General features: G+C 47.5%; 1 protein-coding gene across 1 annotated transcript in view; it reads right to left on the reverse strand.

The window, feature by feature from the left end:
- The window catches only part of jarid2b (jumonji, AT rich interactive domain 2b), a 317,228-nt gene that overhangs the window by 133,543 nt on the left and 167,901 nt on the right, over nt 1-15,784 (reverse strand). The window contains 1 exon segment of the mRNA XM_055654246.1: nt 2,020-2,170. Coding sequence (XP_055510221.1) covers nt 2,020-2,170 — 151 coding nt within the window.

The raw sequence follows: 15,784 nt of genomic DNA on the forward strand, positions 1-15,784 counted from the left end.
TTTTGTGTGCCATAGAAGGTAGTTGAGGCAGGGACTCTAAGAAACAGTTTAAGAACAGCCTGAGCTGTAGGAAGAGGTTGAGCAGTGCTGGGACTCTATTCCTCGGAGCGCAGCAGAATGAGGGGTGATCTTGGCCCGAAGGTCCAAATGGCCTACTCCTGCACCTATTGTCTGTTGTAGAGGTGTAAAACCTCATGAGAGGAATAGATCAGGTAGACACACAAAGTCCCTTACCCAGAAAATCGAGAACCAAAGGGCATAGGTTCATGGTGAAGGTGTGGTAAGATGAGAAGATTTAAGGTGAGGTGAGAAGATTTGATAGGAACTCGAGGGGTAACTTTTGCACACAAAGGGTGGTGGGTGTATGGAACGAGCTGCTGGAGGAGGTAGTTGAGGCAGGTACTATCGCAACATTTAAGAGACAGGTACATGGATAGGACGGGTTTGGAGGGATATGGGCCAAATGCAGACTGGTGGGACTAGTGTAACTAGTTGGCCAGTGTGTGCTAGTTGGGTCGAAGGGCCTGTTTCCATGCTGTATGACTATGACTCTATCTAAATGCCTTCAAAACCCCACTTTCCAATCTGCCTCCACCACCACCCCTGGCAGCACATTCCACACACACACTACCCTGTGTAAAAAACTCGCCTCACACGTCCCTTTAAACGTTGCGCCACTTACTGTAAAACTATGCCCTCTAGTCTTTGACATTTCCACTCTGGGAAAAAAGGTTCTGACTATCTGCCTTATCTGTTACTACAAAGATAAAGTTAGCATAAGACCAGAAGACATAGGAGCTGAATTAGGCCATTCGGCCCCTCTGCCATCCAATCATGGCTGATCTATCTTTCCCTCTCAACCCCATTCGCCTGCCTTCTCCCCATAACCCCTGAAACCCTTATAAATCAAGAATCTCAATCTCCACCTTAAAAATATCCACTGATGGCCTCCACAGTAGTTTGTGGCAATGAATTCAACAGATTCACCACCACCTGACTTAGGAAATTACGCCTTATTTACTTTCAAAAGGTACACCCTTTTATTTTGAGGCTATGACCTCTGGTCTAGACTCTCCCACTATAAGAAACATCCTCTCCACATCCACTTTATCCAGGCCTTTCACTATTCGGTAAGTTTCAATGAGGTTCACTTCGTCTAGCGAGTAGAAGCCCAGTGCTGTCAAACGCTCATCTTACGGTAACCTACTAATTCCTGGAATCATTCTCGTAAACCTCCTCTGGACCCTCTCCAGAGCCAGCACATCCTTCCTCCGATATGGGGCCCAAAATTGATCAAAACGCAGCCTAACCATCACCTTATAGAGCCTCAGCATTTTACATCCCTGTTTTTGTATTCTAGCCCTTTTGAAGTAAATGATTGCATTCCCCTTCCTTACTACCGATTCGACTTGCAAATTAACGTTTTGGGAATCCTGCACCAACACTCCCTAGTCCCTTCACACCACTGATTTCCGGATTCTCTCCCCATTTAGAAAATGGTCCACGCCTTTATTGGCACGCAACAAAAGCTTTTCACTGTAACTGGGTGTACATAACAATAATCTAAACTCAAACTAGCACTTGCCAGGCTTCGTCCCGTCCCCACCTCTTTTCCAGTGTACTCCCCCCTACTAGAATTAGTCTGAAGAAGTGTCCCAACCAGAAACGTTGCCCATCCATGTTCTCCAGAGATATTGATGAGTTACTCCAGAACCTGTGTGTTTTTTATTTGGAAAGAGGAGATGCCTGGTAATTTGTCCCATTCCAGCACGGGATATTATGAACTGTGGCCCCAGGGACAATCGTTCAGTTTAGTTTATTGTCACGTGCACCGAGGAACAGTGAAAAGCTTTTGTTGCGTGCTAACCAGTCAGCGGAAAGACAATACATGATCACAATCGAACTCAACACAACTGACCCCACCGACTGGACGTGCCAATTTCAAGAGAAATGGATCCTCAGCAGATGCCGCATTCAGCAAGGTGAACCAATATTCTTGGCAAGATCTCCGCGACTCACCTCTTTCTAATCGGCCCATCCTCGTTCTCCGATGAGCTTGTGTCGTTTCCATCTCCTTTCTGCGATGCGTTTGACCCGTCCTCTTTCCCAACTCCGACTCCCGCCTCGGGTAACGGTATTGTTCCGTTAGTGGAACCGTTGCTAAGAGAACCTGCGGGGGACAAAAGGCCACGCCGTCAATAAACGATACTAGACATAAATCAATGTGGAAAGAAAACCAATTTGCAAGTTGGCCGTTTATTACTATCCTGCCATCGAGTGATACTTTGTGGAAACAGACCCTTCCGCCCAACCTCCCACACCGACCAACCTGTCCCAGCTCTACTCGTCCCACCTGCCTGCGTTTGGCCCATATCCCTCTAAACCTGTCCTATCCATGTACCTGCCTAAATGTTTAGGAATCTGTGGGATACCTTTTTCACACAAAGGGTGGTGGGTGCATGGAATGAGTTTCCAGAAGAGGTAGTTGGGGCAGGTACGATCACAACGTTTGAAAAACAGTTAGACAGTTACATGGATAGGACAGGTTTGGAGGGATATGGACCAAACGCAGGCAGGTGGGACTAGCGTAGCTGGGACATGTTGGCTAGTGTGGGTAAGTTGGGCTGTTTCAATGCTGTATGACTCTTATGACCCCTGCGTTCAAAGCGAAGTGCTTATATATTAATAACTCCAATACTAGTTCAATAAAGCCCAAATTCTTTGGCACAAAACGGATTGGTGCCAGCATTAACATGACAGCAGCTAGAATGTCTAAGCTGTATGCTTTATCCTTCAAATATGCAATCAGTAAAAATGTCTCGGCGAACTTCAACATGCACACGAGTACCGAGGAAATTTGCCAGGTTTCTTCAAGAAAGGGAACCCGAGCGACAGAAAGTAAAGAAAACAGAAGCAGATGGCGTTATTCCTCACAGCATTCACAGCCAGAGTGAGTTCCCAAGGAGATGCAACTGAAACTAAACGACCGCTATGTTTTACCAAACGGCAATCTGTAGGCAAGGAGTGATGCTGAGATAGGTGGAGGGATCGGTAGTGTAGAGGAAGCAAGGACTCTGCAGAAGGACTTGGACAGGTTAGGAAAGTGGGCAGAGAAGTGGCAGATGAAATATCGTGCAGCAAAGTGTGGTGCATGCATTTTGGTAAAAGGATAAAGGCGTGGATTAGTGTTTTCTAAATAGGGAGAGAATCCAGAAATCGTGGAGGTGCAAAGGGACTTGGGAGTGCGAGTGCAGGACTTCCAAAAAGTTCCAAAAATCTGCAAGTCGAATCGGTAGTAAAGAAAGCAAATTTAATGCCAGCATTTATGGGATTAGCAGGCGGAGATCAGCGGTCACGGTGGCGCAGCAGTAGAGTTGCTGCCTTACAGCGAATGCAGCGTTGGAGACCCGGGTTCGATCCCGAATACAGGTGCTGCCTGTATGGAGTTTGAACGTTCTCCCCATGACCTGCGCGGGTTTTCTCCGAGATCTCCGGTTTCCTCCCACACTCGAAAGACGTACAGGTTTGCGGGTTAATTGGCTTGGTAAATGTAAAAATTGTCGCTAGTGTGTGTAGGATGGTGTTAGTGTGCAGGGATCGCTGGTCAGCGCGGACCAGGGGAGCCAAAGGCCCTGTATCTCTAAAACAAACTAAAAATTAAATCAGCCATGATCGAATGGCGGAGTAGACTCCATGGCCGAATTCTACTTCTATAACTTGTGCAGATGAATTAAGCTGCAAAATGAATCAAGATCTTCCCATCATTGGATTTAATCTTTTACGAGACAACGATGGAGTTACGAGGCAGCTCAAACCACATCGGTGCCTTCCAAAGCAATGTTGACGGTATCCAAGGATACCGTCCCCGTTGAAGGCTCCCGAGACACGCCACGGAGCCGAGAGTAAACCGGCGGCTGTACCGCCAAGAACCAAGAGGGACCCGGCGTGGGGGTGCCAAGAACAAAGGTTTGTATGGTAATTGGCTTCTGTAAATTGTCCTAGTTTGTAGGGAACTAGGGTATGGGGTGATCATTGGTAGGCATGGGCCCGGTGGGCTGAAGGACCTGTTTCCTCACCGTACCTCTAAACTAAACTAAACAAAAAATAGAACAGTTCAATGTGCAGGAAGGAACTACAGATGCCCGTTTACACCGAAGATGGACACAAAATGCTGGATGAACTCAGCGGGACAGGCACCGTCTATGGAGAGAAGGAATGGGTGAGGTTTCGGGTCGAGACTCTCCTTCAGACTGAAATTCAGGGGAAAGGGAGACACAGTGAAGGGAGTGCCAGGTGTGAAAACGAGACATCAAATGAGATGGAGATCAACTAAAATGTTGAAATGTTATGCAGGCGAAGGTGACAACACAGCAAACAGAGAGAAAATGTAATCGGAAACCGGATGGGGAGTGGATGGAGAGAGAGAGAGAACGCAAAGGTTACTTGAAGTTAGAGAAGTCAATATTGACAGCGCTGGGGTGTATTTCGCTTGGGCATATCTCTAAACTCCCTCGCCCCCGACTCTCAATTGGAAGAAGGGTCTCCACCCAAAACGTCACCAATTCCTTCAATCCAGTGATGCTGCCTGTCCCGCTGAGTTACCCAGTATTTTGTGTCTGTCTTAAACAAAAAATATAGTTGGCTGCAGATGTGAAAACACAGAGGCCCAATCGCCCACAAACTCACTGGTCAGGCTAAGCACAAAATACTACCCATATTTAGTTTAGTTGAGTTTAGTTTACTGTTACGTGTACTGAGGTACAGTGAAAGGCTTTTGTTGCGTTCTAACCAATCAGCGGAAAGACAATACATGATTACAATTGAGCCGTCCACATTGTACAGAGACAGGATAAAGGGAATAATGTGAATAATGTTTAGCGCAAGATAAGGTTGAGTAAAGATTGGTCAAAAATAATCCGAGGGTCTCCAATGAGGTAGATAGTAGTTCAGGACTGCTCTCTAGTTGTGGTAGGATGGTTCAGTTGCCTGAAAAATCTGTCCTATCCATGTACCTGTCCAAATATCTTTTAAATGGTGTTATGGTAACAACATTTATGATTTTTGTTAGAAACATAGAACCATAGAAAATAGGTGCAGGTGTAGGCCATTCGGCCCTTCGAGCCAGCACCGCCATTCATCCCCAATCAATCATCGGAGGAGGAGCCATCTTGGGGAACGGCTGCTAACCAGCAGCCGTCCGTTTAATCCATTTTTTTTTTTGTTTTTAGTAAGTCTTGTTTTTCGTTTGTAGGAGAAATGGACTTCGTAATGTGGGGGGAAGGAGGTAATCTTACTTCTAGGTCCCTACCTGGTCGGTGAGGCAGCTTTTTCTCCAGGCTGCCCGTCGACCCGTCCTCGTGGCCTACCAGCGCTGGAGCGCTATCGTGGTGCGGAGCGGGCGATGCCTTGCCTGGGTCGCCGCGCTGGAGCTCCGGTGAGATGTGACCGCCGAGATCAACACCTCCGGGCTGCGGGTCTGCGGAGCGGAGCGGGCGGCGCCGTCTTTAACATCGGGAGCCTGGGAGCTCCAACCCAGTGCGTCCCTGTCGGCTTCCGAAGCCGACAATCCCCTGCTAGGAAGCGGCCGTTCCAGGTGGCCCAGCCACTGTGAGGACTCTCCCGACGCCGGGGCAACTCCACCCGGCCAGAACGGCCAGGAACATCGGGCCTCCGTAGAGGCAATAGCGGTGGCCTCAATAGGCCTGACTTCTGGGAGAACTGGGGTTGGGGACTGGACTTTGTGCCTTCCCCCACAGTGGTAACCATTGTGGGGGGATGATTTTTCTGTGTGTAGTTACTATGTTAGTCTGTGTCCAAGATGGCTGTCGGAAGAGAGAGTGGACGCTGGCGCGCTTTAGCTGCCGCTGCTCTCTCTTCACATTGTGTTTATTTATTTATTTATTTTTTTGATTTTGTGTCTTTGGAGCGATTTCTATCTTTAATTTGTATATTGATGATGTCCTTATTATTTATTTTTCTCCGACTATATGTTTTTTTCTCTTCTGTTAATCTTTGTAAGGTGTCCTTGAGATTTGAAAGGTGCCCGAAAATAAAATGTATTATTATTATTATTATTATTATTATCAATAACCCGTGCCTGCCTTCTCCCCACATCCCTTGATTCCACCAGCCCCTAGAGCTCTATCTAACTCTCTCTTAAATCCATCCAGTGATTTGGCCTCCACTGCCCTCTGTGGCAGGGAATTCCACAAATTCACAACTCTCTGGGTGAAAACGTTTTTTCTCACCTCAGTCTTAAATGGCCTCCCCTTTATTCTAAGACTGTGGCCCCTGGTTCTGGACTTGCCCAACATTGGGAATTTTTTTCCTGCATCTAGCTTGTCCAGTCCTTTTATAATTGTATATGTTTCTATAAGATTACCCCCTCATTCAATATATATTAATGATCTGGATGAGGGAATTGAAGGCAATATCTCCAAGTTTGCGGATGACACTAAGCTGGGGGGCAGTGTTAGCTGTGAGGAGGATGCTAGGAGACTGCAAGGTGACTTGGATAGGCTGGGTGAGTGGGCAAATGTTTGGCAGATGCAGTATAATGTGGATAAATGTGAGGTTATCTATTTTGGTGGCAAAAACGGGAAAGCAGACTATTATCTAAATGGTGGCCGATTGGGAAAGGGGGAGATGCAGCGAGACCTGGGTGTCATGGTACACCAGTCATTGAAGGTAGGCATGCAGGTGCAGCAGGCAGTAAAAGAAAGCGAATGGTATGTTAGCTTTCATTGCAAAAGGATTTGAGTATAGGAGCAGGGAGGTTCTACTGCAGTTGTACAGGGTCTTGGTGAGACCACACCTGGAGTATTGCGTACAGTTTTGGTCTCCAAATCTGAGGAAGGACATTATTGCCATAGAGGGAGTGCAGAGACGGTTCACCAGACTGATTCCTGGGATGTCAGGACTGTCTTATGAAGAAAGACTGGATAGACTTGGTTTATACTCTCTAGAATTTAGGAGATTGAGAGGGGATCTTATAGAAACTTACAAAATTCTTAAGGGGTTGGACAGGCTAGATGCAGGAAGATTGTTCCCGATGTTAGGGAAGTCCAGGACAAGGGGTCACAGCTTAAGGATAAGGGGGAAATCCTTTAAAACCGAGATGAGAAGAAACTTTTTTTTTTCACACAGAGAGTGGTGAATCTCTGGAACTCTCTGCCACAGAGGGTAGTTGAGGCCAGTTCATTGGCTATATTTAATAGGGAGTTAGATGTGGCCCTTGTGGCTAAGGGGATCAGGGGGTATGGAGAGAAGGCATGTACGGGATACTGAGTTGGATGATCAGCCATGATCATATTGAATGGCGGTGCAGGCTCGAAGGGCCGAATGGTCTACTCCTGCACCTAATTTCTATGTTTCTATGTTTCATTCTTCTAAACTCCGGTGAATACAAGCCTAGTCTTTTCAATCTTTCCTCAAATGACAGTCCCGCCATCCCAGGGATCAATCTCGTGAACCTACACTGCGCTGCCTCAATCACAAGGATGTCCTTCCTCAAATTAGGAGACCAAAACTGTACACAATACTTCAGATGTGGTCTTACCAGAGACCTATACAACTGCAGAAGATCCTCTTTACATGCCAAACATCCTCCTGTAATAAGTCATTCACTCTGCTGTGTATTGGTGATCCTGAAGATTCAACCTTCTCACTTATAAGGAAAAAAATGTTCTGTCATCTCATAACTCTTTAGACTGGGAACTGATTCCGATATTCAGGCTATCATAGAGTCACCGTGGAAACATACCCTTCAGCCCAACTTGCCCATGTTGACCAAGATGCTCCAGCTACACTAGTCCCACCTGCCTGCGTTTGGTCCATATCCCTCTAAACCTGCCCTATCTATGTACTTGTCCAAATGTCTTTTAAGTGTTGGGATAGTACCTGCCTCTGGCAGATCGTTCCATGCACCCACCACCCTCTGTGTGAAATGATCCTGCCATTTGAGTGTTAGAAATCTTCACAGTATGAGAGGGAGAGTTTTAGGTTTAGGTTTAAGTTTTTATTGTCACGTGAACTGAGGTACAGTGAACGCTTTTGTTATGCATGCTATCCAATCAGATCAAATAATACCATATATGAATACAATCAGGTCAAACTCAAGTAATTAGTACGGGTGTCAGGGGTTATGGGGGGAAGGCAGGAGAATGGGGTTAAGAGGGAAAGATAGATCAGCTATGATTAAATGGCGGAGTCGTCTTGATGGGCTGAATGGCCTAATTCTGCTTCTAGAACATGAACATAAACTTATAAAGTGATGGCCTGGATAGAGTGGGTGTGGAGAGGATGTTTCCACTAGTGGGAGAGTCTAGGACCAGAGGCAATAGCCTCAAAATAAAAGGATGTACCTTTAGGAAGGAGATGAGGAGGAATTTCTTTAGTCAGAGGGTGGTGATTCTGTGGACTTCATTACCATAGATGGTTATGGATGGAGTCAATGGATATTTTTAAGGCAATAGATAGACAGATTATTGATTAGTACGGGTGTCAGGAGTTATGGGGCGAAGGCAGGAGAATGGGGTTGAGAGGGACAGACAGACCAGCCACGATTGAATGGTAGACGATGAATTCATGTAGACTTGCAGAATTCTGCCCCTATAACGTCTGAGCTTTTAAAGGGGAAGATACAGTAAAAAGTATAATGCTCAGTATTGTAGAGCATCAGTCCCAGAGACAAAGTCCAATGTCCACAATGGGGCAGAGGTGAGTCAGACAGTGCCCTAGCTTATGGAAGGACCGTTCAGAAGCCTGATAACAGTACATGCTGTGTCAGAAGGAACTGCAGATACTGTTTTAAACCGAAGATACACATAAAAAGCTGAAGTAACTCAGCGGGTCAGGCAGCATCCCTGGAGATAATGAATAGGTGACATTTCGGGTCGAGACCCTTCTTCAGACCGAGAGTCAGGGGAGAGGGAAACGAGAGATATAGACAGTGATGTCGACTAATAGAACAAATGAATGAAAGATATGCACCAGTGCACGCCATTCAGCCAAATTCAACGGTGATTAGAACTGTCCGCTAAAGGGTTAACAGAGAGCGTCCACATGGAAGAAAGGTCAAGGTTTGAAATATTTCATTAACAGATGACTAGATGCTGTTCGCTGTCAGAGAGCATATGTTCCCTTGCTGCGAGTAAGAATTTCATTGTTCTATCTGGGACAGATGACAATAAAACACTCTTGACTCACTGGGACGTGAATGGCAAAGGCACACGGATTAGAAACCTTGCGAGACAAAGTCAATACAACACCATGTCACGCACTTGGGGGAAAGAGAGAAGAATAAAACCACGGCATAATAACGTTTCCCCGGCGATGAAAGGCAATGGAGGCAGTGCGAGCTGATCGACTGCGAGCTTGGAATGAGTTAAAGCGCGCGCCCAATGGGCAGCAGCAGTTTCCAGCCGCAAAACATCAACAAAGGGAGCTCTGCACAAAGCATTCAAGCCGATAATTTAGTGAATTATCACAGGGGTCACGGCTGGTGTAGTGGGCCTGCTTCAAGCAGCAGCTAACGTCGATGCTTCAGAAACAGTGATGTCTCGACAGTACACGGCCAGACCACCATTTCCACCACCAACACACACACACCCCCCCCATCCCCCCACACCTCGGACAGACATTGTTAATAAACAAGGGGTACGTTCTCCCTCCCGAATCGTGCACCTCGGACAGTGGCGGAAGACGGACGGGCAGCACTCCGCGTGGTGACGGCCTCTGACGATGGCATCTTCCAGCGGGTCCGTGGAACAGCCCGAGGAGCCAGTGAGACGAAACCCCCGCTGATCAGCTCTTCCATCAGCCTCCGATCCTTCTCGGTCTCCGGCTTCTACACCACATGACCAAGGTGATCGGCTCTGACGGCCTCCCCCGACCCACACAAACAAGAGGCTGGATTTTCTCCCTTTTAATTTAAAAAAAAAAATTTCCGGGAGAAGGGAAAAATAAAATCCCAGCCGCACACTTGCACCCCGGAAGGGATTCCCGATTCAACCCAAGTAGCCGAAGACGCAAGCAAGAGATTTAAACAATAGTTTAAAGACAAGGGGGGGGGGGGGATATTTATTGCTGGTTAAAGCACACAGGACTAGCCGGGCAAGCCTTTTGAGATTCACATCCTGTGCGTGTCAAGCTCACAGCTGCTCTGGTGCAGCCCCAGACAGAGTCACGTGAACATTTCAATTGACTGCTTCAATTTATCATGGAACATTTTTGTCAGCAGTAAAATGTTGTCAAGTCAATCGAGGCTCCTTCCCAATGTGGCTCCACTTGCTGGAGCTACTGCCTCACAGCGCCAGAGACCGGGCAGTATCCTGACTTTGGGTGCTGTCCGTATGGAGTCTGTACGTTCTCCCCGTGACCTGCGTGGGTTTTCTCTGGGTGCTCCGGTTTCCTCCCACATTCCAAAGACGTGCAGATTTGTAGGTTAATTGGCTTGGTATAAGTGTATAAATAAAGTGTCCCAAGTGTGTGTAGGATAGTGCTAATGTGCACGGATTGCTGGTCGGTGCGGACTCAGTGGCCCGAAGAGCCTGTTTCCACTCTGTTTAAGAAGGAACTGCAGATGCTGGAAAATTGAAGGTAGACAAAAGTGCTGGAGAAACTCAGCGGGTGCAGCAGCACCTATGGAACGAAGGAAATAGGCAACGTTTCGGGTTCGGCCCGAAACGTTGCCTATTTCCTTCGCTCCATAGATGCTGCTGCACCCACTGAGTTTCTCCAGCACCTTCTGTTTCCACGCTGAATCTCTAAACTAATCTAAACTAAGATCCGACAATTGTAGACAAGTTCACAAGTTATAGGAATACAACCTCTAAACTCCAGCAAGCTGAGGCCCAGCACTGTCAAACGCTCATAATACGCTAACCCACTCATTCCTGGGATCATTTTTGTAAACCTCCTCTGGACCCTCTCCAGAGCCAGCACATCTTTCCTCACATAGGGGGCCCAAATCTGGTCACAGACCTCGCACATGGAGACAGACAGCATAGAAACAGGCCCATTGGCCCACCTTGTCCACGCCAACCAACATGTCCCATCTACACTAGTTCCACCTGCCAGTGTTTGCATCTTGATTTGAGTCAAAATCTTGACTGTCGAACAATCAGTGAAGTGGACAAGATTTCCGTGATTCTCTAATTGTGACCATTTAGCACCACCTGGATTTTCAGGGTCTGGCTGTTGTTTATTGAACTTAGGTGAGCTTCAAGTTATTATTGGGTGAGCTCTGGAAATTCTTCACTAAAACACTCCCTCTCCAACCCACTTCTCCCATTCCTCCACTCCACACCACTCCAGCCTCCCACCCCTCTGCCCTCCCCTCCACTACCCAACTTGCCCACACCGACCAACATGTCCCATCTACATTGGTCCCACATGCCTGCGTTTGGCCCATATCCCTCCAAATCCCGCGAGTAGTCGCCCAAAGATTTTCACCATTTTGAACATTTTTGCCGATCTGTTGCGACTGTGACGGGTGCTGGCAGTTGCCGAAGAAATCGCATAAGTGGGGCAGGCCCTTAAGTCGTTTAGTTTAGCTATTCAGAGTGAAAACATGCCCTCCAGCCCACTGAGTCTGCGCCAACCAATGATCCCCATACACTAGCACTATCCTACACACTGGGGACAATGTACAATCTTTACCGAAGTCAGTTAACCCCTAAACCTGAACATCTTTGGAGTGTGGGAGGAAACGGGAGCACCCAGAGAAAACCCACGTAGGTCACAGGGAGAATGTACAAACACCGTACAGTCAGCACTCGTAATCAGGATGGAACCCGGGTCTCTGGCGCGGTGAGGCGGCTACTCTACCGCTGCGCCACCGTGTCGCCCGGGATGTTTAGATCAGTAGCAACAATATACACATCGCAGACCAGAATTCAAACTCAGGACCTCCCAAGTTTCAGTGGCCCAGTGCCACATACCAGCAGTGAAAGAACACTTGTTCTTTAAACATATCCATTTGTGAATATCAAGGTCAAAATCTCCACAAAATATTCACAAATCTTTATGTATGAAATGGGAGGGCTTAATCAATGAAAAGTATTTTAGCAATGCGTGCATTGTGGAGCATTTTGTCACATGGGTCATGAGAAGGAGATTGTAACCACGATCTTTAAAGCCCAATCTGGACGTGAAGATTGTTCATAACTGCAGATGCGTCAAGACTTTACCCCCCCCCCCCCCCCCCCCTCCGTCAAATGTTTCCTCATTATCTGTTAAATGCTCACAACCACAGCAGAGGAAGCCGGGAAGATAAAAGAGGCACAGTGGCGCAGCGGTAGAGTTGCTGCCTCACAGCTCCAGAGACCCAGGTTCGATCCGGACTACGGGTGCTGTCTGTACACCCGGAGAAAACCAACGTGGTCACAGGGAGAAGGTACAAACCTCAGAGTAGGTACAAACCAGGATCGAACTTGGGTCTCTGGCGCTGTAAGCTCTACAGCTGCACCACCGTGCCGTGTTTCAGATTGATTGCTGGTGGGGAGAGGAAGCTGGAAAGGAGCTGGGGACTGAACAAAGCTCGGCAAGTGATCGCTGAATACAGGCGAGGCGGCTTTGATGGGCAGATGGGTGGGTAGGTCTTGAAGCATCTGCAGTTATGAACAATCTACACGTCCAGATTGTGCTTTAAAGATCGTAGTTACATGTGACAAAATGCTCCACAATGCACACACACTGCTAAAGTCTGGCGCAGCGGTAGAGTTGCTGCCTCGCAGCGCCAGAGACCCGGGTTCCATCCTGATTACGGGTGCTGTCTGTCCGGAGTTTGTACGTTCTCCCTGTGACCGCGTGGGTTTTCTCCGGGTGCTCTGGTTTTAATGGTGCTTTTATTTTCAGTGGTAACACAGTGAAAGTCTTTATCTTACAGACAGTCCAGTCGGAAGGAGACGGCTGGAGGCCCTACAGCTGCCTGGGGCTCGCCTGGAACAAGTACTGCTCATAACTACTGGAGCGTGGACGTTCAAAATGGCGTCAAAACGTGGCACCACTTGCATGCGGGCTCAGCGGACTATTTCTGTAGATTTGCTAATCGGGGATCGAGGGCGTGGCGATGCTCTACTGGACTCTGTAAGATAAAGACGTTTAGTGTCGGAAGGAACTGCAGATGCTGGTTTAAACCGAAGATAGAAACAAAGGGCTGGAGTAATTTAGCGGGACAGGCTACATCTCTGGAAAGAAGGAATGGGTGATGTTTCGGGTCGAGACCCTTCTTGTCAGCACTTTGCACGAGACAATAAAATCGACGCTGTTGAACCACTGAAAGCGGAGCACAGGGAGAACGTGCTAACTGCGTACAGCACCCGGGGCCAGGATTAATCCGCGGTCTCTGGCGCTGTGAGGCAGCTGCTCTGTGCCACCGTCCATGCTGTCGTATTTCTTTTCAGCTGGAAATTACGTGGCCCACATCTGTCCCCTGAGTAGGGTTCGGACAGAGCGATGGGATCAGTAAGGTGTAAACAAAACGGATAGACATAAAATGCTGTACCTCTAAAACTAAAAAAATGAACAACATTTAAAAAATAGGCCAAAATATTTTGTGAATCAGAAAAAGTGTTTTGCTCCCGTCCTCCACTGCCCCTTTATACGTCCTTGTTCCAGCAAGTTCATAAGTTACAGGAGAATTAGGGTATTCGGCACGTCAAGTCCACTCCACCATTCAATCATGGCTGATCTATCTCTCCCTCCCACCTAACCCCATTCTCCTGCCTTCTTCCATAAGCCCTAACACCGGTATGAATCAAAAATCTGTCAATCTCCGCCTTAAAAATATCCATTGCCGACCTCCATAGCCTTCTGTGGCAATGAATTCCACAGATTCACCACCCTCTGACTAGAAAAAATCATCCTCATTTTTCTAAAGTCTGAGGAAGGGTCTCGACCATAAACGTCACCAATTCCTTTTCTCCAGAGATTCTGTCTGACCCGCTGAGTTACTCAGCACTTGCGCCTGTCCTTTCTAAAGGAGTTCTCCTCCACAACTTGGTGTCTTCCCAGTTAAAAGGAGATGCCAGGAACTGCAGATGATGGTTTACAAAAGAAAAAATACTAAGTGCTGGAGTAACTCAGGTAGAAGATGCAGCAGAGGTTAACTGGAAAGACACACAAAGTGCTGAAGTAAATCAGCGGGTCAGGCAGCGTCTCTAGAGGATATGGAGAGGTGATGTTTTAGGTCAAGAGCATTCTTCAGGCAGAGGCACGTTTTGGGTCAGGACCCGTCTTCAGTTCCGACCTTAAACATCACCTATCCATGTTCTCCAGAGATGCTACCTGACCCGCTGAGTTACTCCAGCACATTGTTTCTATCTTTCCAGTTAATCTCTGCTGCATCTTCTGCCTGCTTCTAACATCCTCCCTACAAGGGTGGCATGGTGGCGCAGTGGTAGAGTTGCTGCCTTACAGCACCAGAGACCCAGGTTCGATCCTGGCCATAGGTACTGTCTGTACGCAGTTTGTACGTTCTTCCCGTGACATGTCTGGGTTTTTCAGGTTGCTCCGGTTTCCAAAGACGTACAGATTTGTAGGTTAATTGGCTTCAGTAAAATTGTAAATTGTCCCTGGTGTGTAGGAAAGTGGTAGTGTACGGGGATCGATGGTGGGCTGAAGCGCCTGTTTCCGCACTGTATCTCTAAAGTCTAACGTACAAATGAGGTCCCCCATACTGTGCACAATACTCCAACTGCGGTCTAATTAACCATCATCTCAACAGGACGCATCTGCATTAAAAGATTCTCAAATCATTAGCTCCACATGTGCGGCAGAATCACACGGAAGTGAAACCACCCACCTCACCACATGCGCGCGCGCACACACACACACACACACACACACACACATATTATACGCGTGCACACACACACACAAATGTATTAAACGCGCACGCACACACACGAACGCATTAAAAGCGCGCACGCACACACACGAACGTATTAACCGCGTGAGCACACACACACAAACGCGTATTAAACACGCGCGCACACGCGAACATATCAAACGCGTGCACACACACGAACGCACACAGGCACACACTTTTATACACATGCAAGTACACACATACACGCAAACAGGCATGTTAACACGTGTACACAAACGCACATTAACACGTACATTCATGCACGTACACACGCTTTCACATACACGCATGTACACGGACATTTTCACACACATGTACGCACACACACTGTTATGGGGAGAAGGCAGGAGAGTGGGGATGAGAGGGAAAGATAGATCTTTCATGATTGAATGGTGGAAGCCTAATTTTGCTGCTATCACTTATGAACACACACACACACAAAACACACATGCCAAGCTTCGGTCACAGTAATACAACGTGGAAACAGGCCCTTCGGCCCAACATGCCCACAGTGGCCAATATGTCCCATCTACACTAGTTCCGCCTGCCTGCGTTTGGCCTATATCCCTCAAAACCTGTCCTATCCATGTACCTAAGATAGACACAAAAAGCTAGAGCAACTCAGCAGGTGAGGCAGCATCTCTAGAGAAAAGGAATGGGTGACGTTTCAGGTCAAGACCTTTCTTCAGACTCAAACCCAAAATGTCGCCCATTCCTTTTCTCCAGAGATGCTCCCTGGCCCACTGAGTTACTCCAGCTTTTTATGCCTGTCTTCAGTTTAAACCAGTATCAGAAGTTCCTTCCCATGCTATCCATGTAAATGTTGCGACAGTCCTTGCCTCTTACAACCTCCTCTGGCAGCTCGATCCATAAACCCTCCACTTATTGTGTGAAAATGTTGCCCCTAAGATT

Source organism: Leucoraja erinacea, chromosome 2, assembly GCF_028641065.1.
Source record: "Leucoraja erinacea ecotype New England chromosome 2, Leri_hhj_1, whole genome shotgun sequence".
NCBI classification, from domain to species: Eukaryota; Metazoa; Chordata; class Chondrichthyes; order Rajiformes; family Rajidae; genus Leucoraja; species Leucoraja erinaceus.